This window comes from Drosophila subpulchrella, chromosome 3R (assembly GCF_014743375.2).
Source record: "Drosophila subpulchrella strain 33 F10 #4 breed RU33 chromosome 3R, RU_Dsub_v1.1 Primary Assembly, whole genome shotgun sequence".
Taxonomy (NCBI): Eukaryota; Metazoa; Arthropoda; class Insecta; order Diptera; family Drosophilidae; genus Drosophila; species Drosophila subpulchrella.
This window is the reverse complement of record NC_050609.1, coordinates 1,832,158-1,855,173: the sequence shown is the minus strand read 5'-3', so window position 1 is coordinate 1,855,173 and position 23,016 is coordinate 1,832,158. Positions and strand designations below refer to the sequence as shown.

Here is a 23,016-nt window from a genome sequence, read left to right as displayed (position 1 = left end):
ATAACCCCTAAAACACACCTTTCGAAGGGGGGAAAGTTTAGGGGTATGTGTTTTGGAGGGCGGGCTCGGTTTATATGTGGAACAATAGAGACTTGTAGCAACTGGAAACTGAAAACAGAAAACAGAAAACTGTGCCAGCGAGTGCATTTGTGTAATGCCTTCTAAGCGGCATTACACTAAGCCAAAAGTTTGATGGGGATGGGGCCTGGGGAAGCCAATCGCAAACACCTTGTGAAATATTAAAAGGACGCTGGAAGAAAACAAACAGAAGTGCTGAGGGAAAATTTAAAAGCACGTCAAACGACGGGGTCGTTTGCCTGGGAACTTCAGCAGACTGTAAAATGAAATAATTATGAGCGATAAATTTGCCGGCGTCTTGTGTAAGAAATTGTCGCTAAAAGCGAGAGATGGTGGGCATATCGTCTGCGTTGATAATGAGCCGTAAGATGGAGGCCGGTTGTTCAGGCAACGTCGTTCAAACGAAAAACACAAGCAATTATGCAGGGCAGAAAAAAAAGAATGGCTATATATATATATTCAGAATTTCTAATTGGATCGATTCGAATTCGACGGCTGTACATTAAAAATTCACAAGAATCTCGCTTTGCGCCAGGGCTAATTCAATTTAAAGGCCTCAACCTCCGAAAACTCCGCCCGGATCGAGCTCATATTTTATCGGAGCTGTCGTCTGGCTGCAGTTGCACGTGCCAATCCCAATCCCAATCCACTACGGCGTAGTCAGGCAGTCCGGAGTGGAGACCCGGGACTCCAGTACCCGTCCGGATAGCACTTTTATCGGAGCGCGTAAATTTCAACACGGACGACAACGCCTCGCACAGATTTATTTTGTTTACAGCGGCCAAAAGGAAAAGCAGTTTGCCGGCTGGCTCCCCCTTTAATATAATTTCAATTATCGCCTGTTGGCTGCTGGCCATAAATTAAGTTAAAATCTGAGACGCTGCAGGTTGCGCTGATTGCATGTGAAAAATATTCCCAGCCTTTTCCGTGGTCCTTTTAATTAAGTGCAAATGCAAAAGTTATGAACTCGAGTTTCGGCTTTCGGGGCTTTGGGCAAACGAACTTTTCTATCTCTCATTCCGCCTATTGAACCCTTTGAGGGCGATTATCTGGGCACACAAATTTCATTCGATCCGAAAAGTTTTGGACAAGCCAAAAAACGAACAAAAAATAGAAATTGTCATATTGCTAGATGGGCGGTGGAGAAGTCCAAACTTTGGGGCAGCAACAACAAGTGACTGCTAACAAACGGAAACAAACAGCTGCATTAGCAGCCGCAAATCAGCAGCAATCACAGCAACATCACAGCAAACAGAAAACAGCAAACAGCAACAAACAAAGTTGAGCGCACTCACTTAAATATTCCAAACACAAAGCGGAAATATGCAAAAGCTTGGACTAGCAATAAACAAAACAAAAAACAGGATAAACTGCCAAGTGCAGAGATCGAAACATAAAATACCCTAGAAGATATATATTTTTATTTGGCCTAAGTTAAAAATTATAAAGTGATCAGTTTTGGCACCAATTTAAATAATTCTTCTGAATAGAAGGAATTTTAAAAACTGTCAAATAATTAATCCATTTTTTATGTCAAGTGTTTGTGCTTATAATAATTATTGGTTGATTTAATCAAAATGTGTTTATTATTTTATTAGGAAGGCACCCAAAAAATAGCTTTTATTTAAAAGATTTTGTATCTAAAGGCTTAAGTTTAGAAGTGAAAGTCAACCAGGCGTATGAGTGATATATTTATATTGTGGTTACATTTAAGAGTTGTATTTAAAGTATAGATGACAATGCCTAGATTATGTACGAATTTTATTTATCAATTTTTAGCTTAAGCTTGGCTTAAATTGTTATTCAGAAATAAGTATTTTTAAGAGCATTTTTATCTTACGGCTACTAGGAAAGAAAAGTCAACATGGCGTATAAGTGATATATATATTTTTTTTAAAACATTTAGGCATTGTCTTGAAAGGACTATTAAAGTCGTGGCTAAAATTAAAATTTAAAGGACTACTAACGTCGTAGCCAAACTTAAATACCCCTGCGAAAGGCTTGAGTCCCCTGGAACGCTAGGAACGACAACGGAAATGACACAGCCGCCATGTTGGCCAACTTGTTGTTACCGCTGTCTGTGACTGCAACCGTCGTGGTTGTTGCTACTGTTGGTTTCTTGCTTGGTTTGCTTGTTTGTCGCTCTAAAACGAGCTGTTAACGAGCAGAACACGCCGTATTTGCAGATGGAGGGTGATGGGGGGTGAGATGGGGGCAGCCCAGAAGCCAGGAGGCGTGGCAGACGGATAAGAAGAGGGCCAAGAGAAATCGCTTACCTGGCCAAGCGACTTTCCACCTGCAACTTGGAGTTGAGTGGGCAGACGCATGCGAGTGGCCTGTAAGCTACGGCAAATTAGTGATAATGAATAATTTCCCACAGCGATAATTAAGGGCATCATTAAAAATGTTGCCGGCGACGAAATTGCGTTCGTCTAGCACTAAACGCTTTTCCAATTACCGCAGCATACAGGGCAGAAGTCATTTTCCGCTTGCATGTCCACAATCCCCCAATCCGCCCGCATTTCCGTGGCAAGTGCAGCAGATAGTGCCGCAAAACGAGACCAGCCCATAGCTCCTCTAGTTCCTCCCATCACCCAGTTCCCGGGGAGATGGGTCCACTTTTCACTTTTCAGTTGGCCACTCGGCCGTGACGCTTATCCATCCCATGGCCAACAATGCCAGTGGTCGATTTCAGGCTGCAAACTGCCGTCATATTTCTGCCATGGGAACTCGTCCACCGAGCACTGAGAAAAGCCATCTTCAATTCAAAATTTATTTGGAAAAATAGGCTTTACTAAGGCTCTAGTTAGATATTTTATTACGACTAATTCTAGTAGCTTCGCAACACTATTTTTAATATAATCATGAAAAAGTGCATACAAGTAGGTGTCTGGACTAAATTAACACTTTTAGTAAATTAAAAAAAATTAAGTGACTAATTTAATAACTTTTAAGCTTTAATATAGTTCTCGCAACTACTAAAATTGTATTTTTGAAAAATATATTTGTCTTATTAATAAGTTTAGTTATGTGCAGCCTAAAAATGATACGAATTTTTCTAGTTTATTTTAAGTGCAACTAAGGCATTATCCATCTCATAAGAAGAATTTTGGATTGCTTCTAAAATCTGTAAGATGCATATTCATAATTCTACATTTTTGACCCAGTGTATCCCACACTTTCGTTCTCCAGTCATGCGGGGTTTTTGTGGCTTTTTCGTGTGATGCAGCATGCGATTTTGATGTTTGCTGCGACACGTGCGCCTGAAACGCAAGGATGAAGTGGGTCCCTTCCCACTGTGCTGCACAAACGGGCATCATTTTAATGGCCAAATTATTTGCTTATATCCATTCTATGGATCAGCAACTCCATCAGCAGGGCACAGCCGGCGAAGGTAAGGCCAAAGGCCAAAACGAACATGGCGCCGGCGATGTTGTGGACATCCAGTGCCTGGGGAGCTCCCTTGACCTTGTGTCCATTCGCCAGATCCATCAGCACTTCCTGTTTCTTCTTTTCCATGTACTTCTCAATGAACTGGGGGTTGCAAAAAGGGGGCTCAAAGTATCTATTATGACTTGTGGTTAACCCGAAACAAAATCTTAAAAAACCACTATAACCCTAAAAAATCTATTTTTATTCTTGGAGTAGAAATCGAGGCTTTATAAAATAAATCATTAAACATAAAATCAAAACATAAATAGCATTACAATTAATAAATTTTTACCTGCAATTCCCAGTGGAAATAAAGACCCGTTTCCTGACAGGTTCGAATGTGTTTATTCAATTCAGGCATCAAGATCCAACCGCGTATCGAAACAGCTCTCGTATAATCAAAATACAAATCGTCATGCAAAACCTTCAATAAGAAATATGATTTTTTTTTAAATGTTTGAAGAAGTTAGGGAAGTACAAGATTTTACAATTCGATTTTCCAGAGCCTCCGTGGACACATAATCGCCAACGGAAAGTGAGCCCGAAGACAACCGTTCAATTCCGAATCCATAGTTGGGCATAAAACTGACATTGGACAAGTAGCTATAATCATGCACCTCGAAGTTCCGGGACAGAATCTGTTCCGTTTCCAGATCGGAACTCTGGATCGTATGTACCCAGATAATAGAGGGAGCTGCCCACTTCCATTGTGATTGGGCCCATTTCTCGATCGTATCCACGGGGGCGGAGTAGAAGGGGAATGTTAGCATCGACTTAAGTTGACCACTGTAAATATTTTCCAGCGTGATTGTGGCACATAAAAGAGTAGCCAGGAAAAAACGCGGGGCAAATCGATCGAAGCTAAAATACAAAAATTTTAAATTAGTTTAAGCTAAAATACCGAAATAAAATCATGTTTGCTTTTATATCATAAAAATATTTATCATATTTCGCAATGAAATCTAAATAAAGCTACCTCACAGGAGCAGATGGCTGCTGAATGAAAAGAGCAAATATGTCCAGCATGGATTTCTCAAGCTTCCTGGTGTGATGAAACTTTTTCTGATTTGGACAAAACCCCAGACGAAAGTTTACATATTTCATAAAGTACAGAAAGGTGCCGCAAATCGTTAACGTCGCCATGAGCATTAGCCAAGTGAGGTCATTGAAAGGCATTATGTTAGTGCGCCAGCTTGGTAGGGGTCTAAAAAATAAGAGTCCCCAGATTGGGATGATGAGGTTTGTAGGGTTTGAAGAGACTCACTCTGGGGCTGGACCCAAAATGGTCACCGATGAACGAGCTATGGCATGCGAGGTCTCCGTTATGCCATCGTACCAATTGTAGATGCACCCAATGGCCATCTCTACACGCTGCTCGTAGATGTCCCCCAGCATCCCGTCGCTGGATTCGTTTTCGTAAATACCACCCCAGTTGTCGGCACCATCTATAGAAAATTATGATTGACTAAAATATTTTCTATATCATGTTAAGGTAAAGAGAACTTCAAAGTTTTTTTTTAAGTTTTTAAAATAACGTTAAATAAAATCATAATAAAAGTTATATCTAAACCCTTTAACTTAAATTTTTCTGCTAGCAAGCTCAAAGACATTGACCATTTTTTGTAAGAAATATATATTTTTCAAAAACTCTGTATTTAAGCTAACTTAAAGGATATCAAATTGAAAGCTTCTTAAAACATTTGTTGCTTTGTTGTGAAAAAGATTTTATTTAATTTTGTTGACTACTTTAATAAGTGAAACAAACACTAAATGGAGGCAACACAAAATGTCAAACAAATGTAAAAACAATTAAAGCACCTATGATATAAATCATGTGTAGGTTGCTAGGACATTTAACTTTTGTTTTGCTTAATATTATTATAATTTCAAATGACTTCTATTATGAAAGTCAATTGTGTTTTCATGACTTAAGTGACTTACAGGCCTCGACCCTGAGGTGACAGTTGTGCACCCGGCAGAATGTCTTCATCACATTGGCCTCTGCCCCGTCAAAGGTGAGCGAACGGTTGGGCATCTGCGGGTGAATGGGGTCCACGTCGCCCTGGCCAGCGGGCTGCAATGGGTTAATGGTTCATGGTTAACTAGGGCCGACAATTCAAGTGTCTCTACTAATTTCGTTAATGGTCTTGTTGGTGTCACGACCACCCCAAACCCCCTAACCAACACAATTACACTCACACTCCATTCGGAACACAAAGTAACATTCAAATGGACATCGACACTTGGCTCGTCGGGCGGCAATTAAATGGAAACACGTAATTTAAATCAATGTTGGTCCTGAGCAGGATCCAAAGCCAGGCCCCAAACAAAACCACATTCACATGCTTGTGGCTCTTTGTGTGTGTGTATGTGTGCAAGTGCTGGTGTTTGTGTTAGTATTAGGCCATGGGTGTGTGCGTGTGTTTACAAATGTGCAAATGTCCTTAAGGCAAACAATTGAGTGCGAACAAAACTTTTGCCAAATGACAACAAAAGCTGGCTTTTTTCCGTCCATTCTGTGGTTACAATGGGGATAAAGGTATTTGAAAGTAGTCAGAAAAAATACCTGATTAGTGATACATTGGGAGTCTTCTTATTGAGAAACTACAGCATCATTTATACTACTAATATCATGATTAAAGAAGTATAACAAAGGCTTTAAAAAAAGTGCATGGATAGTTTTAAAGGATTTTTAAAACATTTCTTATATATATTTTTTATTTTATAGGTGTTAGGTATTTATTAGATAATGAAAACACCTTTTTGTGAGAACTAGTTATATTTTTACCATTATATATTTCGTAGGTAGCAATAAAAATTAAAAATGATATTAAAATAATACAATATTTAGACATTTTTAAATGCATTTTGCACTCCACAGTGCCTGTTTGCAGTCAGACAAATCATGGAGATGGCTCCTGACAACTCCCACCAGTGATTACCATGGACTGGGCACCGCAACACAACATGTGCTTACATTTTAGTTGCCGAAATCGTTGCCCACAACGACAACAAAGCCAAATAACTAAGCACCCACACCACCACCGCCAAACACACACAAACACCAAGCAATCCTCGCACATACACACATACGTATTTGGGCCAAAAGGAGCAACCACTGGACATTTATTCATGATGAGTTCCCACACTGAGCCCGACTAATGCAAAGACAACGATGTGAATGAGCCTGATGAAGATGAGGAGTCCTCAACATTTGGGGGGTGTGATGGGGGGAGGGGCGGGGTGAGGTTAGGGGAACAAGGACGACCAATTGGCTTTGCTTAATGCCGGCGTGCAAATCTCTGGCATTTGGGTAAAGCTGACTGGCCATCAGGAAGGCACAGAGAAAAATCGACATTCTTTATTTTTAACAAAAAAAAGGTCAAAATAATATTTGTTCTTAGCGATTACCAAGTACTGTATAATACATTTAAGTTTTTCAGTTTCGTTTAACTGAATTTTTTTTTTTAAATATTCAACAATTACAAACCTAACTACAAATCCAAGTTAAATAACAGCAGCAAGGGTTAAGAAATTAATTTAGGCATCTAAAAGTATGCAACAATATATTATAAACTCAGAAATGCAATGCATTCATTCAGAAAGATGAAAATCCTATTTCCTCTGCATACTTTTAGGCCACTTAAATGACATTTAAAATGTCAAGCCCCCATATAATCCCTTAAAAATATTGGCATCCAAAAATAATTTTAGATTCGAATTGTTTGTTTGTTTTTATGCAAGCAACAAAACATAACAAAATATAATATTTAAATGTTTAAGGCAAGAATTTTTTTTTTTGTTATATTCATAATCAAAGTTTTGTTGTTGTTATTTTTCCCAGTGCAGCAACGGCACAACAAACGATAAATATAAACTTAACCGGCAATTACTTACCACATAATTAGTAATCGTATATGGGACATAAGTAATGGAGCCAACGAGCAGGCTGCGGCGCTGCAGATTGAGCAGCTTGTTGGGATAAAGTTCGACCCGGTTGGCAAAAGTTTCGTTCGGCAAGAATGCGTCCAGGAGCAGGGCATCCAAATTACCAAAGGCACCGACAAACTTTTGTGTCCACAGCTCGAAATTGATGTCGCGGTAGGGCGAAGTGGTTGTCGTCCCAGTAGCCCCAGTAGTCGTGGTCCCTGTTGTCCTTGTTGTCCCACCGATTCCGCCCACTCCATCGTCCTTGTTTCCCACGTTTACCGATGCTCCCGCTTTGCGCCTGGGGTCTGGTTGGGGTCCTGTTTTTGGTCCTGTTCCTCCAGTTTCGGTTCCAGGTCGCACCATCAGATGGTGGGGGTAGACTGAAGCGCATTACACCGATTTCCCGATGTTGGACAAGCAGAAAAAACAATTGGTTTGGGGGATTTAAAGATAAGAGCAGGGACTTTATTAAGAAATCAAAAGATTTCGAATAAGGATTACCTAAATTTAAGGTACTTTTAAGATACTATAAAATAGTACCTTATATCTCTAATTTTTTATTTAAAAATAGATTTTTAGAATGAGACCTTTGTTTCTTCAATGATTCCAGGGTATGTGACAATAGTACGAGACCAACAAAAATGGGGGGGAGAAAAAGCCCAAGTCCCAAAAAAGCCCAAGTTTACAATTGAACAAGACGCCGTCGAGCGTTGAAATTATTGGCAAGTGCTAAAGTTTGATCAACTGGCCACGAATGTCCTGCGGCTGTTTCCCGTTTGCCAACCATGTTTACGCGGGAGTCCGGTCCCCTTGTGTGAAGAACTCCTAGTCATGGTCCCCTCGAAAAGGAAACTTTCATAGTTTGACTTGTTTTGCCACGCCCCCCAGGGAGGTGGTGAAAAGTCACCGCTTAAGCCAATAAATTGATGCTGACGGGGTGGGATGAATCGGATTCGGAATCGGATGGAACAAGACAGGGGCACTCAATTCAAAGGGGTTATCCGTATTCATTAGCAACTATCTATATCCCGTACTCACACTGCAGTATAGCCATGCCCAGCAGTTCCGCGGGGCTTTCGTCCTCGCAAAGGAACAAATATCGCTTATCCTTGAGTCGCACATTAGCATTGCGAGTGGCATAGTATCGAGAGTGAAGAAAGTGGTTGGTCTGTGACAAGATGGTGATAAATCCCTGGATTACAGAAAATAAATATCCGTATAATAATATTATCCTAAAATAAGTTTAATATTTATTTTAATACTATAAAAAATCTCACCTCTGTGACGCTGCTATTTAGAGCACCCATAACTTCGTTCTCCAGCGCCTCCAGATCCTTCAATAATGCCACATTAATCCATTGCAGCCTAATGGGCTGACTCAAGTCCCGAAGAACCAATTCCAAAGCACTCAGATAATCCAGTTGAAGGGGAGTTGTAGATCCGGAATTATTGTAGACAATCAAAATAGATGAAAATCCAGCAAAGTATTGACCAACTGAGGAGGAATTAGCTCAGCTTAAGTTGTTTAAGAGGTTCTAAGCCGAAATTCCTTACCTATAATCCGAAGCAATTGAATCAAATGCATCACCAGCGGTTGCAGCAACATCTCGGCTGCCTTTTAATTTCATTTTCCCCGATTCCGGCTTTTATAGGACTGGCATTTAATGAGTCTGCTTCGATTGGCCGGCAAATTGATTTTAACCCGAACTGTAATTGAAAACCTCTGGCAGGTCCTATCATCGCAAACTGGAAATGGGCATTATTTGCTTAGACATTAGCCTAATGAAACGCACACAGGACATTACGATATTTGCATAATTCAGTAAACAAACAAGAGCTTAACAAAGAGTGCCTCGGGTAAGTCAAGCGGAAATCCTTAGTTTAGTTTAGCCATCTATAAAGTTGATAGAAGGTGGGTCTCTGAAAGTCAGCTACAGCCTCTTTATTTGGTTAATCAACTCTGGAAAGTGGTCAAAGGAGCTGGGGTATGGGAATAAACATGTAAAGGTAAGTATCCAAAAAACTATTATTAAAGCAATGTGTGTTAAGGGACCATCACAAATATAATTAGCCTAAAAAATTATTACTCAAAATAATTACACTTAAAAAGTATTTATTTAGGCAAATTACATCGTTTTAAAATAATAAAAAAAACAAACCAATTGGAGAAGGAGAGCCACAAATGTCTATGTCAATTTGACACTTTTCTTGATATCAAAATATCATTTTTTAAGTTTCGCACTCCCTGTTTATCTCAGTGGTCTTTCTTAACCCCTGGCACTTGGCCAATTAGCGGTACCACAAATTAGCGGCAACAATCCGTCCAAACGACTGACTTTCATTATGAACGCGAACAAAGCCCGAAACGAAGCCACAGCCAAAGGTCCATGGATAGTCGACCGAAACTGAGCCGGGACCAGGCCAAGTGTCAATTGAAACAATTCAATTGGTCTGCCAGCAAATTCAGAGGGCAGCGAGGGGTTAAGGACGCAGGATGCAGGACGCAGGACGACGAAGTCGTTGCCATCGCCGATGTGGGAACACAAATGGACAGTCGAGACAAGCAGACTATCGCAGTGAATGTGCGAGTGCTTAACCATTGGGTTATTTGAAATTGAAAGACAGATTAAAGGATTTGCTCCTGGCGAGCCAGAGCAGAGCCCAGTGGAGACACGGCCATCGCAGGCAGCCCGGGGAGTCTGGTCCCAGTCTGGTCCCAGTCGTGGTCCTGGTCATTTGAGTGCACAGCAGGCGGCGATTTTATTGCCTCGACAAACTGCTGGGAACCCCCAAAAAACAGAAAAAATCCCATAGCATCCACCCACACACACATGGCTCTTAACGGCACTGAAGGGCAATTAAACACTCAAGCGGTGTGTTACCCCAGTTCGAGTTGCTCGAAAGTCACTGGCATTAAAAATCCATGAAACGATATTTATCTTCTCAAATGCTTTTGCGAGGTGGCAATAAAGCGAGCGAGAATCATGGTTTGGTAAAGTGATTAAGTTTGAACTTGGTAAATCACGTTATGGAATTAGCTTTGGAGTTTTGAGCTTACAAAACCCCCGCGGAAACTATTTATCTCACGAAATTTTTAGTAAGGTTCAAGTTTCTAGGGCTAAAAAATTGTATAAAAAGGTATATAATTTATTATGACCTATAAGCTATTAAACAATTTTGTCTAAAGTCATTTACCAGAATTTTTGCAATCTGATTTTAACCTAAACCATTTCCATTTAGGAACAATATTTTAAAACTGAAATGCTGACCAAATCACCATAAATCTAAAAAGGTGTTTAAAAGTATGCTACAAAATATTTTGAAGGTAACAACTTATAAAACCCTTTGTAAAAGACCTTAAAACCCCAGTAAATTCCTTTTGGAACCCCCTATATTTTGTAGGTAACGCCTTATATCTCCCTCTGACATTCAATTACACATTTCCCCGTGAAAACCCAAAATAACAATGAAAACTCCACTGAATTCGCTGCTCCTTGAAGTATGCAACACTAATCAAGACACAAATGCAGATTTGTGCGATTACGTGTTTGTGTGCGTGCGTGTCTGTCCGCAGCAATGGAATTTACACGCCTCGCACACGCACAAGCACACGCAGCTATCATGGTGTTGGTGCGAGGGGGGAGGGGGGTCAGAGCCGCAGGAGGGCTGACCAGCAAACCGACCGCAATGTGGCCCACAAGCTGCAGAAGTGGCCAACACAGACACACACACACACACACAGAGGAGTGGCAACATATGGCCAAAAACCGAAAAGGTTTACGGGTGTATGAGTGAGTGAGTGCGTGGCGCATTTTTAGCTAAAGTTTTTTTAAATTCTTTTCCCCTTCTGCCGTCTGTGGCTTAGAGTTTTGTGTTATGCTTTCATCTGGTGCCTGCTGGCGGGCAATTTGCCTAGACCGAATTGCACTTGCATGCTAATGAAAAGTGCTCGCCGCAGCAGCAACTTTAAATTGCCGGCCATGTTTAAAGCCAAATTACCCACATAAAGGCATATTTTTTCCACCCATCCATTTGGATTTAAATAATAATAATAACAACAACGAGGGGCGCAGCTGCATTAATGAACAGCGAAACAAGGCGTTGGCCTTGAAATCCCCGGCAGCCCTCTAAACAATGGTTGGAAATCGTGCCACTTCATTATAAACCATGGCAGCCTTCGAGCTGCGAAGGGAATAAGCCAATGCAAATGAGTTTTCCCTTTTCCACGACTTTCACTCGCTCATTTTCCACGCCAGCTGACTAACAATGCGATGTGATCAATAATTGTGGCTGAGCCAGAAACAATTGGGCATGAGCTAAGCATTTCAAAGAAAGGCTAAAACTGAAATACATGCAAACTGAAATACTGCAAGTGGCATTGCCAAAACGAGCTGCCTCAGCTGTACATTTTGGAGATATCTAGTATCAATTATAGAGCAATTTGTGAGTGATACTGTATAAATAGTTCAGTTTACCCTTTAGATGTAGGAATTTATGCCCAATTAATTATGCAATGTTCATTAGTTTTCAGCATACACTTACTTGTTATATTCCCTAGATAACAAGGAGCTTAAGGTTTGCACTTGATTTTATATTTTTAATGTTGTTCATTTAATTTGGATTATATTTAAGGAATTCTATTTATTTAAATGATCTTAGAAAATTAAATATTTGAGTATTTGAGGAGGTATTTTAGAAAATTATAGAACACCTTTAATTAATAGGTATTTTATTTTTCCCAAATCTAATTCTTATCAAATAATCAGACGTATTCCTTTGCAAATTAATACAATCACCATCTGTCACCTGCTGGGCACTCAATGCCCGAGTCAGAAACAATTACGCACAGCTCATCAAGTGCCCGGCACACATGGCGTATGCTTGATAACCATTTGTGACATCTGACGGTATCTGACAAGCATCCGACAAGCTCTGCAAGAATCCTCTGTCAGCTGATGGAAATGTGTAAATATTTGCATGGTAATTAGCCAGGACATCGGTTTCACCACTCCACTCTGCACTACCACTGCATTAGTAGTCCTTGTCCTTGAAATTCTCATTTGCTGCTGCGTGTAGCTAGGTGGAAAATGGAAAATGTTTTCCCTATAACATTTTGTTGCCGCACAATTATGCAGATTGCCACTGCAGAAATGTGATGAGTGGGCGGGGGAGTTGGGTTCTCCAAAGTTTGTGCAAACATTTGCCATTTGGTCGGGGCCAGGCCCCCTGGAGCTGGGCTCATATTTTTGTTTGCCATTTTCGGGCTATTGAAAATTGCAATTTTTTCATGATTTGTAAATAAACTGAAGAGGCAGTCTGCGTTATCGTCTTACCTTTTTTTTTTTTGAATTTACCAAAAACCTCTTCTTTGAGTTTGAGGCAAACACTCGAGCGTGTAAATGCACACACACGAGAAAAAAAAAAGAAAATAAAGCTTGTGAAACTAAAATAGAAACACATTTCATTTCCGTAAGATCTGGCAGATTGGAAAAGGAAAATGTGCTGCACTTCGAGGGGCAAAAGGGGGCGAGGGGCGGGTAGAACAACTGGCAAACAACAAGAAAGTGGAAATAAACTTGGCGATAAACCAACGAAATCGATTGGAAATATTTTAACGAAATTGCAGCTTAAAGTGTCAAGGCAGCATGTCGGTTGCTGCCAAAGTGGGTGGCATTTTCCGGGGGCAGCAATCATTTCCACTGACGTTAAGATGAGTGCTCGTTGCGATGATTCGGCTGTCGATGATTATGAGGCTGCAGCTGCCAAATGTTGCTGTTGGGTATTTAGATAATGCCGCCCATCCACTTACCGATTCCTCCTTCTGAGCACAGTGGAACCTCGGAGATTTAATACCTGGTGTCTATTTATATAGCTATAACATTTCACTTGATTATACTTTTCCATTTTTATAGATTACGGAGATGCTTATCGAAAATAAATCTATTTTAAACTCTTACTGAGCCCATCAATTGGTAAGGGAAAGAGTTTTAAAATCTCTTTTAAAATTGTGTCTTTTAAATTGCTACAAAATTTAATCCAACTGATTCCGCACCCAACAAAATTGTTGAAAGCTTTTGGGCACCTTATTAAATCATTTCAAAGATCTAGGGATTTTTGAGCTACATTGATTGGTTATTATTATACTATTATGGTCATAAGTTATAACACTTTTTTATTTTTTTAAATAACTTTCGGTCAAATTGATGTACATATAAGTTTTTTAAAGAATAACCTAATATATGACTGTCAAAACTGCAATTTTAGTTACTTTGAGTGAGTCAATATTTACTTAAACAAAAGAGCAATACTTAGCGAGGCTGCACTGTCTCTGTATCTCTCAAGTGTGCAGTTCAAGTGAAGCGCAACGGCAAAGAAACAGTTTAAATGCTAACAATGCAACGGTTTCGGGTCAAGTATTTCCATCTTTCCTCGCCCTCTGCCGCTTTCCCTGCCGTTTTCCCTGCCATTTTCCCTGCAACGGAAACGAAGTGTAATGAAAGCGTGTAAAGTGCAAATCGAAAAGGCAATACAAGTAACGAGTACAAAATACTCGCCCCCCCCCCCCCCCCCTAGAATTTTCTCTAAATTACCAATGTCGGACCCAACCGGGCCAGGACGATAAGGATAAGGTGGAGGGAAAGTTGGTTAGGTGCCCGGACACATCCTGCACCCAAAACAGGTGAAACGAAGGAAACAGGCTGAGGAAATGTTTCGCTAAATGCAAGTTTCTTTCACGCTCTAAATGGGTTTTCCCTCCACTGCCACTCTGTTGTGTGAAATTATAACTTTAATTAAACACATTTAAATTGGCAGCCCTTTTTCGGGTGCCTAGCTGCATCCAAATACCTTGACTTAGATTGGCGGAATGGGTTGTTGCTTTAAGCCTAAACAGATTTCCATATTTCATTAGCATTTACCGACCACAAAAACCGCCAACGAATTAAATATTGATAATTGTTTTTCCCCAATCGATTCGAGTTTTATCTGTATGAATTTAAATATATGAGACTTTGTATATATATGGAATTACATAATCCAGTGACAGAAAAGAGTTTTGTTGTCGCTGTGCTTTTCGGAAATTTATTGCATATTTTGGCCCAGGCTGCGAACTCGACCGGGAATTGCCCGGGGCTTAGAACCAACAATTCAAAATGAATTTAAAGCCGCCGAGGCGATGGACAATGCGGGCCAAATGAAAAATTTCAATTAACCACAAAAACCGATGGCCAACCAAATCGAACCGAAAACAAAACGACATGCAGACGAAAAAAGAGGCCAAAACCCAAAAAAAAACCACAAAAAAAAGAAAATATTGTCCACTGCCAACCATTTTGGCTAAATCATTTTCCTCTCTTTCGATCTGTTTGAGGAGTTTTTCCTGCCGTTGCAGGGACATCCTGGCCAAAACCTTTTGTCGGGAAGCTCTGTGCGTCCTGGGCCACAATTAAATGCACTCGACAATGCACCTGACGGACCCCAAAATCGGCTACCAACATGCATACATACATATATCCGCATTCGTTCATTTATCCATTGAAGATTGGCTTTGGCCAATCAATTGGCCATGGTCGCGTTTTTGCCCTGGTGCCAAATCAATGCAAACTGCGGTCCGAAAACCAGCGAAATCAATGCGAATTATTTGGTTTTCCAATTCGTTACACTTCATTAATGACAATCCCTAAACTCGTTTTGCTTTCGCGCCCCCGAGTAAGAAATATGATGGCTGCGATTTCGAGCATAATTCTATTTGGGGAAACACTCGAGTGGACGCTCGTATACTGTTTATTGTTCATCATATCGACATCAATTGGGGGATTGTGTTGGAACCGCAGCGGAAATTTATTTTATACATGCGAGCACCACCGCAGCTCATTTGGCGCCACGAAAACCGCCAATTTGGATCCGTGCGGCAAGCAGCCTTTCAAATCGCACTTTAATTTTGCGTATAAATAGGGGAGGGGGGTCATCTACACACACCACACTCAATCGTTTTCGGAGCATTGTGTTGACAAAGACGTAAATAAAAATTTACGCACACAAAAATGCTATACAACATGCACATAAAATGATTATGACGATTATGCTGGAGCTTCCACAACTGCTTTTTATTTGTGGGGGATGTTTCATACATGCGAACGGTCACATGAGCACCCATTACATACAGCCCTGGTCACACTTTATAGAATTCTTTTTGTTTTCTTGTTATTATCTGCATACATTCTCAGACCCCAAAATACCCACCAAATATATAACAACGTTTTAATAGTATATATAAAATTCAATTACACTTTAGAATGGTCATTGCATTGGACAAAAACTATATGAACAATAAAAAATATATATATTATACATTATTATTATACACTAAGCGCATATAAATGGACTATGCAAAAATTACTTTACAGAGGTTGGTTGTTAATGTCTCACAGATTAAAATTAAGAATTTGCTTATTATTTAAAAAAAATATATATTAGTTTAGCTCACAACATTATTAAAATTTGAAAGCTCACAAAGAAAAGTATAATAATATTTTAAGTTATATTGGGAAACTTAAGCTTATCTTTTTTTATTTATGAATTAGCACAATTTAGTTACTCCTATTAAATTTTATATTTTTTACTAAAACCTAATGACTTGTCCACTGCTGTAGGCGTTCCCCACTTGCTTGTTCCCACATTTATTGACACAAATTGCGTTTTGAGAACGGCATTTGGCAGCTCCCTCCGCTTTTCTTTTTATTAAAGCAATAATAAAATATTCATAAAGATTTCGTTTATGCAACGATAACAAGGCATATATTTAAGAATAAACGGGCATTAAATAGGTTTGTGGTTGTCGCCCCCGCACAATCGATGGCGATCCCTGCTTTATTAGCCTCGCCTGAGTTATTTGCGGTCGGGGTTTATGCCTCCTTTAAACTGTGTTTTGGGGCTCAATCAATTCCCGGGCAAGCTGTGCGCCACACAATCATGTCAAGAATTCAATATCAAAGCGCGGGCGCAGCTGTCGCTGATGACATCGGGGAATGTCCACGATTTCATCAACCCCCGCCTTTTCTTTCAAAGCCATTGATGAACAGGCTTTGAACGAGTGGGTGGGTGGGTGCTCAGGGGGGTTTGGGGAGTCTGGGTGGAAAGCATCGCATTTTGATTACAAATATGAAACATGTTCACACAAATATGACCTGCCCTTCGGTTCCCACCACACACTCCCAGCTTCCTCAATGGCGTGTGTATGGAGTGCACTTAATGGCGTTCCGCATTTGTCGGAAAGGGGGCGGGAAGTCAAGTTAATATTGAGCCAACTTGAGTCAATTTTGACTGAGTGGGCCAAAATACACAAAGAGAAATTTGTCAGAACCACATTTGTTAAGGTAAATATTTAAATAGATTTGAGAAGTTCCAGATATAAAGAAAATTCTTTAAATATAATTATGGTTGTAGTTGGTGATGAAAGAAATCCTTAAAAATTAAAATGATTAAATTTTAAGCACACACATAATTGAGATTATTAAAGCGATAATAATTCAGTTGTTAATTTATATCTGAATCCTTACATTTTTTTAACTTCTAAGCCATCTTGTAAAAAAAAAATTATTTCAACAGTATTATTTCGGGTCTAAAAAAAGGGGGTTTGTATTCATTATGTAAAACTTGTTCTTCTCATCCAAAAGGTAAACTTTACTTAAAAACATCTTTTTTTTGTTATTACATAACATGAATAGCTTATCTTAAAGCATTTTTGACTTAACGTATGTAAATCATATTAAATGCTTATCAGTTTTTATCAGTGCAGCCGCACATTCGCTGAGATGGCAACACTCGGGAAAATTGCAAATAGACAAGATCTTAGGCCATTAGCTTTAATTGCCAAAGTTCTGGGGCAACAGCAACTGCAATTGCCGTGGCAGCTGCAACTGCTACTGCAACAAATTGCGTGGCTATCAATATTTCCGTGGCTGCATTTGATTTCCTAATGCATCCGCAGCGAGAGGCTGGTCCAAAATTGACTGGCAGGAGGGCGGAGGCCTCCTTCAGTTCCGCCATCCCGAGACCATCGTCCCTGTCAACGATTAACAATATCCGCTCGCCTGCCCCGGCAGGAGGTCACCCGCTGGCCTGGTTGGGAGCTTGGTTTTAATTAGTCCTGCCTGTACGTATTTTCTATTGGCCAATTCACCGCAGAAGCTTCATTACCGGACTGCCGTGTGTGTCTCTTTCGCTTTGTGCGTGTGTATTTCTGCAGGACAGATTGCGAGTCATTAAGTTGATGCAGCATCAGTAGCAGTAGCAGTAGCAGCTGCAGCACCAGAAGCAACATCGGTGTAAGCCACACAAACAGGCAGTTAGAATGCCACATGCCACGCCCACAACAGCGGTCGAGCGTTGTCGAGGGGCTGGCGGCAGCTGTAACTGAATCGGAATCAGTATCAGCACCAGAATCACATTCCGAATCCGTAGCCGAGCCCGGATCAGAACAGAAAACGAAACAGAAACATGTCGAGAGTTAACCTTTGTTGGCGGTTTCAGCTTTTTGTGCGCCGGAAACGGCAGAGCAACTCAATCAGTTTTTGCGGTTTATGGTGGCCCGGCCAAAAGGGACACGCTAATGGCTCACAAATGGCACTTGAATAATTGAATGCCGGAAACGGAGGAGAAATGAAGCGCGCGGTATTAGCCAGCAATGCCTGCACATGGCATTGTCAGTTTTATACAGGTAATACATGTAAACAAATTGCACACTTTAACTAAAAATTAACTACGAGTCGTTCTAACTAATCTCAGGGTCTAAAGTGAAGCGTCCTTTTTGGCCTGACAGCCGGAAGCCTGATCAACGGGGTCCGAATGCGGTTTTTCTTTGTCCTGCTCATCGCTTTCCTGGCCGGCGTTCAGCTTTTCCGTTTCACTGGTAATGAGCTGATGCAGCTCATCCTCCCAGCCCAGAGCTTTGGCCAGAGCCATGACACCCGCATCGCAGTCGCCCAAGTAGGCCACATCCCTCGTGTTGTTGGGCCTATCGAAAAGCAGCGACCGCTCATGGGGATCCATCCAGGGTACGAAGCTGGCCTGACCCACTGCATCGCGATTGATCAGTAGGCGCAGGCAACGTGGTCCCGGTCTTTGGACGAGAGAAGCAAACGGCTGCACCTCCAGCGAGGTGCCCATTATAATCAAAAGATCGCAGTCCTGGAAATCCTCATCGGGACTGGTGTAAAACCTCTCCGGCAAGTTCTCGCCAAAGAAGACAATGTCCGGCTTGACAACGCCCTTGCATTGCTTGCACTTGGGCAGACGATCGGCAAATATCTCCGCCTTCATCCAAGCCATGTCGTACTCCCTGCGGCACTTTATGCAATGGTTGGTGTGGAAGCTGCCGTGTGCCTCGATGATCTTCTCCTCGGGCAGACCCGTAAGACGATCCAAGGTGTCTATGTTCTGGGTGTAGTGTCGCTGCAGCAGACCCTTGTCGTGCAGCAAACGGACAAAGTAGTGGGCCGGCGTGGGAATAAAGGAGCCCGGGTACAGCTCCTTCGCGAGGGCAAAGAACGGAGCAGGGTTCTTTTCAAAGTAATCCAGATCAAAAATGGCCGTGGGATGGGGGAGCTTGTACTTCTTTAGGTTGCTATATAGCCCGGAACCCGGCGACCGAAAGTCCGGGATGCCAGCAGCTAAAAGTTAGGTACTTAGTACAACTTCTAAAAGGATGATAACGTATACCCACATGTGGATATGCCGGCTCCCACCATGGTCACAATCTTTCTGAAGCCATGCTTTCGCCAATGCTCGGCAAAGCCCTCGAACGACAAGTCTGGTATTACCTGGATATAAGATAATATGCGGTTTAATTAAGATGATAATTTAATCATCAGGCGCTCCTCTCACCTTCTCCACTTTGAGGTCTGTCTTTGCGTCCGTGGAGCCACCCAGATTCAGAGTGTTTGCAAAGAAGCGACGAATCACATCCATTGTGGGGTCTGAAATTCGTAACTGGTTAATAGGTGACAGTAAAAACCTCAGTTGTTAGACAACAAACCTTTGCCCTCCTCTTCGTCACTGGATGAGGAATTCGAGGCCGTCGTCGTCGGTTTCTCCACCTTTTTCTCGCTGTCACCCATGGCTGGAATAATCCTGGACCTCGGGAGGTGAAAGTATCTGAAACTTCGTATAATCCTAAGAAATCCCCCCGTTGTTTTGATTATTTGTTGTCTCTTGACGCAAAAAAGCAAAACACGCCGAGCAACCAGTGCTGAGAACTATCGATAAGAAATGGGAGTCAAAGTGATTATCGCCAATATCTATAAAATAGCTAAGTTTTGATAGTAACATTTTGTTGCTAGGTTAATTTAATGCAAACTATAATAACATAAGAATAAATTAAGTATAACAATAAATAAATTCAAAAATAATTATGACCGTATTCGCAAAAATTACTTTTTATGTGAAACCAAACTTTTGAATTTATAAAAAAAAAAAATAAACTACAGGTAAAAAAGCTAGACTGGTACCACTGGCTGCACAAAATAACCGATAGTTGCTATCGGCCCACCCAACGATAGGCTCTTTCGCGCCGCCAGCCCTCGTCGGCCGTTGGCCGATTACTCGATGTGCGGCGGGGGTGCAGCTCTGGCCGTTCGCCCAGCCCTGGAAAACCACGCCAGTCATTTTTGTTTTGATAAGGATACGGATACAAAAAGAGCGTGGCCTGGAAAAATTGCAGAAACGGCGGAGAAAGCGCCCCAAAACCGAGCGAAAGCGGTGCGAACTGATCGTCGGGCGGTGCGCGACAAACTGGACGCCCATTCGAGCATCCCCAGTCGCTACGTGGAAGCGTAGGCAGCGTGTGGAGTGGAAGAAGAGGAGGCGAAGAAGAAGAAGCAGCAGCAGAAGTACACAGAAGTGCAACCAGACGGCTAAAATAACAAATCAAAGAGGGCCAAAAAGGAGCGGCAGCGGAGGCGACCAAGACGGGGGGGCGGGGAATGGCCGAGGGTCGTCGGTGGCTGCCATTGTATAACGCCGATGGGCAGACTGTAGACCCGCGCTAGGAACCCACATCTCGAATACCATGCATCTGAACCATGCGACCGCCGCGACGGCAGCCATGGCCAACTATCAGCACTACCAGCTGCCAGCCTCGCATGGTGGCGGAGGAGGTGGCGGTGGTGGAGGTGGAGCCAATGGTGGATCTGGGCCCGGACCCAATTCCGGGCAGCAGCAGGCCACCACCGTGGCCAGCCTGCAGCAGAGCCACTTTGCCCTGCACCAACTGACCGCCGTGCAGGCCATCCAGCATCCCACCCACCAAGCCATGCTCCATCCACAGCACCCGCTGGTCCACCTGCTGGACATCTCCACCACCACGGCGAATAGTGGCGGCGGCGGTGGAGGCAATCACACGCCCATTTCGCCCATGAAACAGGAGGTGCAGAGCGTCATCAGCGAGGAGGAGGTGGTGGTGGACGATCCGCGCAAGAAGAAACAATGCCACGTGTGCAAGAACAAGTTCCGGCAGCTGACCACGTTACGCAACCACATGAAGATCCACACGGACGAGCGGCCCTACAAGTGCAAGCACTGTGACAAGGCCTTCCGCCAGATCTCGACGCTGACCAACCACGTGAAGATCCATACCGGCGAGAAGCCGTTCACCTGCAACATCTGCGCCAAGGACTTTCGCCAGCAGAGCACCTTGATCAATCACATCAAGACGCACAAGGGTGAGTTTGTAATCGCATCTGCCAAGCGGAGCTAACGATTTAACTAAACTCTTTTCGGTTCGTTTCTGGGTAACAGCGGCGGAGTCCAGCACGCCGACGTCGCTGCTGAACTATCAGCCGCAGACGGGCAGCGGCAAGCACAGGAAGTCGCAGATGCACCAGGCCTACCAGCAGCAGCATCAGCGCGTCCAAATCTCAAAGACCTTGTATTCCGGCAGCTACAGCTCGCCGGCGGCCGAGGAGCTGGTGAAGCCGTTCCAATGCAGCGTCTGCAAGCGGCGCTTCCCGCAGCTGAGCACGCTGCACAACCACGAGCGGACCCACATCGATCCCAAGCCGTACAAGTGCGAGACGTGCGACAAGTCCTTCAGTCAGCTAGCGACGCTGGCCAACCACAAGAAGATCCACACGGGCGACAAGCCGTACACGTGTTCCTACTGCCACATGCAGTTCCGCCAGCAGAGCACCCTCACCAACCACCTGAAGACGCACACGCACCAGATCGCTCCCGGGGGCGGGGGTGGAGGAGGAGGCGGCGGAGGAGCCGTCACAGCCACAGGTGAGCCGCTTGTGTGTTCGCCCTACCAATGAGCCGCTTTCTGTTATCACTGTGTGCATTGATTATTAACGCTCTTCCCTAACGAAGCTTTTATTTAAATCTTGTACGCATGCCAATTTCGACAAACCAACCTACAATCAACCCCCTCCTGCAGTGGATCACTCAATGCCCGCTCCCCTGGCGCCCGGGACGCAGCAGCTGACGAGTGGGCTGCTGCCGAACAACCTGCACGGCAGCACGCCGAACATCATCCAGCTGGACCACCATCCGCTCCTGCATTTCCTCGATGGCAGCACCACGGTCAGCTCGGTGGTGGCCACGGCGGCGGCCAACACCAAGGTGGAGCATTTCCAGCCGGGCGGGTCACCGCCGGGTCGCATGACCGTGGTGGGCAACATCAACATGCTGAAGGGCGACAATCCGGACCGGCCGTTTGGCTGCAGCGTGTGCCAGCGGTTCTTCTCGCAGCAGAGCACCTTGGTCAATCACATCAAGACGCACACCGGCGAGAAGCCGTACAAGTGCAAGATCTGCGAGGTCAACTTCCGGCAGGTGGCCACGCTCAACAACCACATGAAGATCCACACCGGCGAAAAGCCCTACAACTGTTCCTACTGCCCCAAACAGTTCCGGCAAAAGAGCACGCTGCAGAACCACCTGAGGGTGCACACCTGCTAGACCCACTCCAGAACCAGATCGCGACGCGATCCAGGTCCGCAGCCAGCCAGCCAGTCAAGCAGCCATTGAGGAATAGTGCAATATGCATGCCACATAGCACATACACTTATAGATCGCATATACGGCATACGAATACGATTACATGAATACTATATTTGAATATATACTCGAAAGTGTTATTTACCTGCTGTGCAGAGCGCAATTGTATGTAACTATATCGTAGAGAGCTGATCCACATGCGTGTCCAATTGTAAATTAAGGCTTGCCGTATTCGCATAAGCCACGAATAATATGATACAGGGTGTTTAAGCCTAAACTCTATACTATCGTAGGATGGGTCGATTTGAGTCGGTGCATAAAAGTTATCTTAAGGCTGTTCAAAGCCATCTATACTTTATATTTTTTAATTTCTATCTTTGCAAAAAAAAACAATTTTGAAAGTGTAAATTAAACATTGGTACTGATAAAGATTTGAAAAATTTGTTTATATTTAATTTAAACGTGATCCAGGTCATTCACCTTTTATATCTGTTATGTTGTGAAATATCTTTTTATACAACATTAGTATTTCCTTTACAAGGAACTTGTTTTATGAGAAGCAAACGGTATTCTTTAATTTTG

The 23,016-nt window shown here is 42.8% G+C and overlaps 3 protein-coding genes across 4 annotated transcripts; 1 reads left to right on the top strand and 2 right to left on the bottom strand.

Moving 5' to 3' along the window:
• Nucleotides 1-3,132: 3,132 nt before the first annotated feature.
• Nucleotides 3,133-9,049, bottom strand: LOC119558556. The gene is made up of 10 exons (XM_037872021.1): nucleotides 8,995-9,049; nucleotides 8,718-8,935; nucleotides 8,479-8,632; nucleotides 7,408-7,820; nucleotides 5,452-5,584; nucleotides 4,775-4,955; nucleotides 4,487-4,714; nucleotides 3,999-4,371; nucleotides 3,803-3,934; nucleotides 3,133-3,612 (listed from the first exon to the last, which is right to left on the bottom strand). Exons 1-10 carry the CDS (start codon nucleotides 9,044-9,046, stop codon nucleotides 3,412-3,414), a joined length of 2,085 nt encoding a protein of 694 aa, XP_037727949.1. The 5' UTR covers nucleotides 9,047-9,049; the 3' UTR covers nucleotides 3,133-3,411.
• Nucleotides 9,050-18,114: 9,065 nt separating this feature from the next.
• LOC119563247 (NAD-dependent protein deacetylase Sirt2) lies at nucleotides 18,115-19,693 on the bottom strand. The gene is made up of 4 exons (XM_037876558.1): nucleotides 19,475-19,693; nucleotides 19,324-19,415; nucleotides 19,163-19,259; nucleotides 18,115-19,109 (listed from the first exon to the last, which is right to left on the bottom strand). The coding sequence occupies exons 1-4, from the start codon at nucleotides 19,554-19,556 to the stop codon at nucleotides 18,229-18,231; spliced, it is 1,152 nt and encodes a 383-aa protein (XP_037732486.1). The 5' UTR covers nucleotides 19,557-19,693; the 3' UTR covers nucleotides 18,115-18,228.
• Nucleotides 19,694-20,044: 351 nt separating this feature from the next.
• LOC119556985 (zinc finger protein 501) lies at nucleotides 20,045-22,538 on the top strand. 2 transcript variants are annotated; one of them, XM_037869519.1, is made up of 3 exons: nucleotides 20,045-21,158; nucleotides 21,235-21,717; nucleotides 21,805-22,014. In XM_037869519.1, exons 1-3 carry the CDS (start codon nucleotides 20,507-20,509, stop codon nucleotides 21,813-21,815), a joined length of 1,146 nt encoding a protein of 381 aa, XP_037725447.1. In that variant the 5' UTR covers nucleotides 20,045-20,506; the 3' UTR covers nucleotides 21,816-22,014. The 2 variants fall into 2 exon arrangements, with proteins under 2 accessions (XP_037725447.1, XP_037725439.1); XM_037869511.1 differs by having other exon boundaries at nucleotides 20,047-21,158; nucleotides 21,872-22,538.
• Nucleotides 22,539-23,016: the final 478 nt, after the last annotated feature.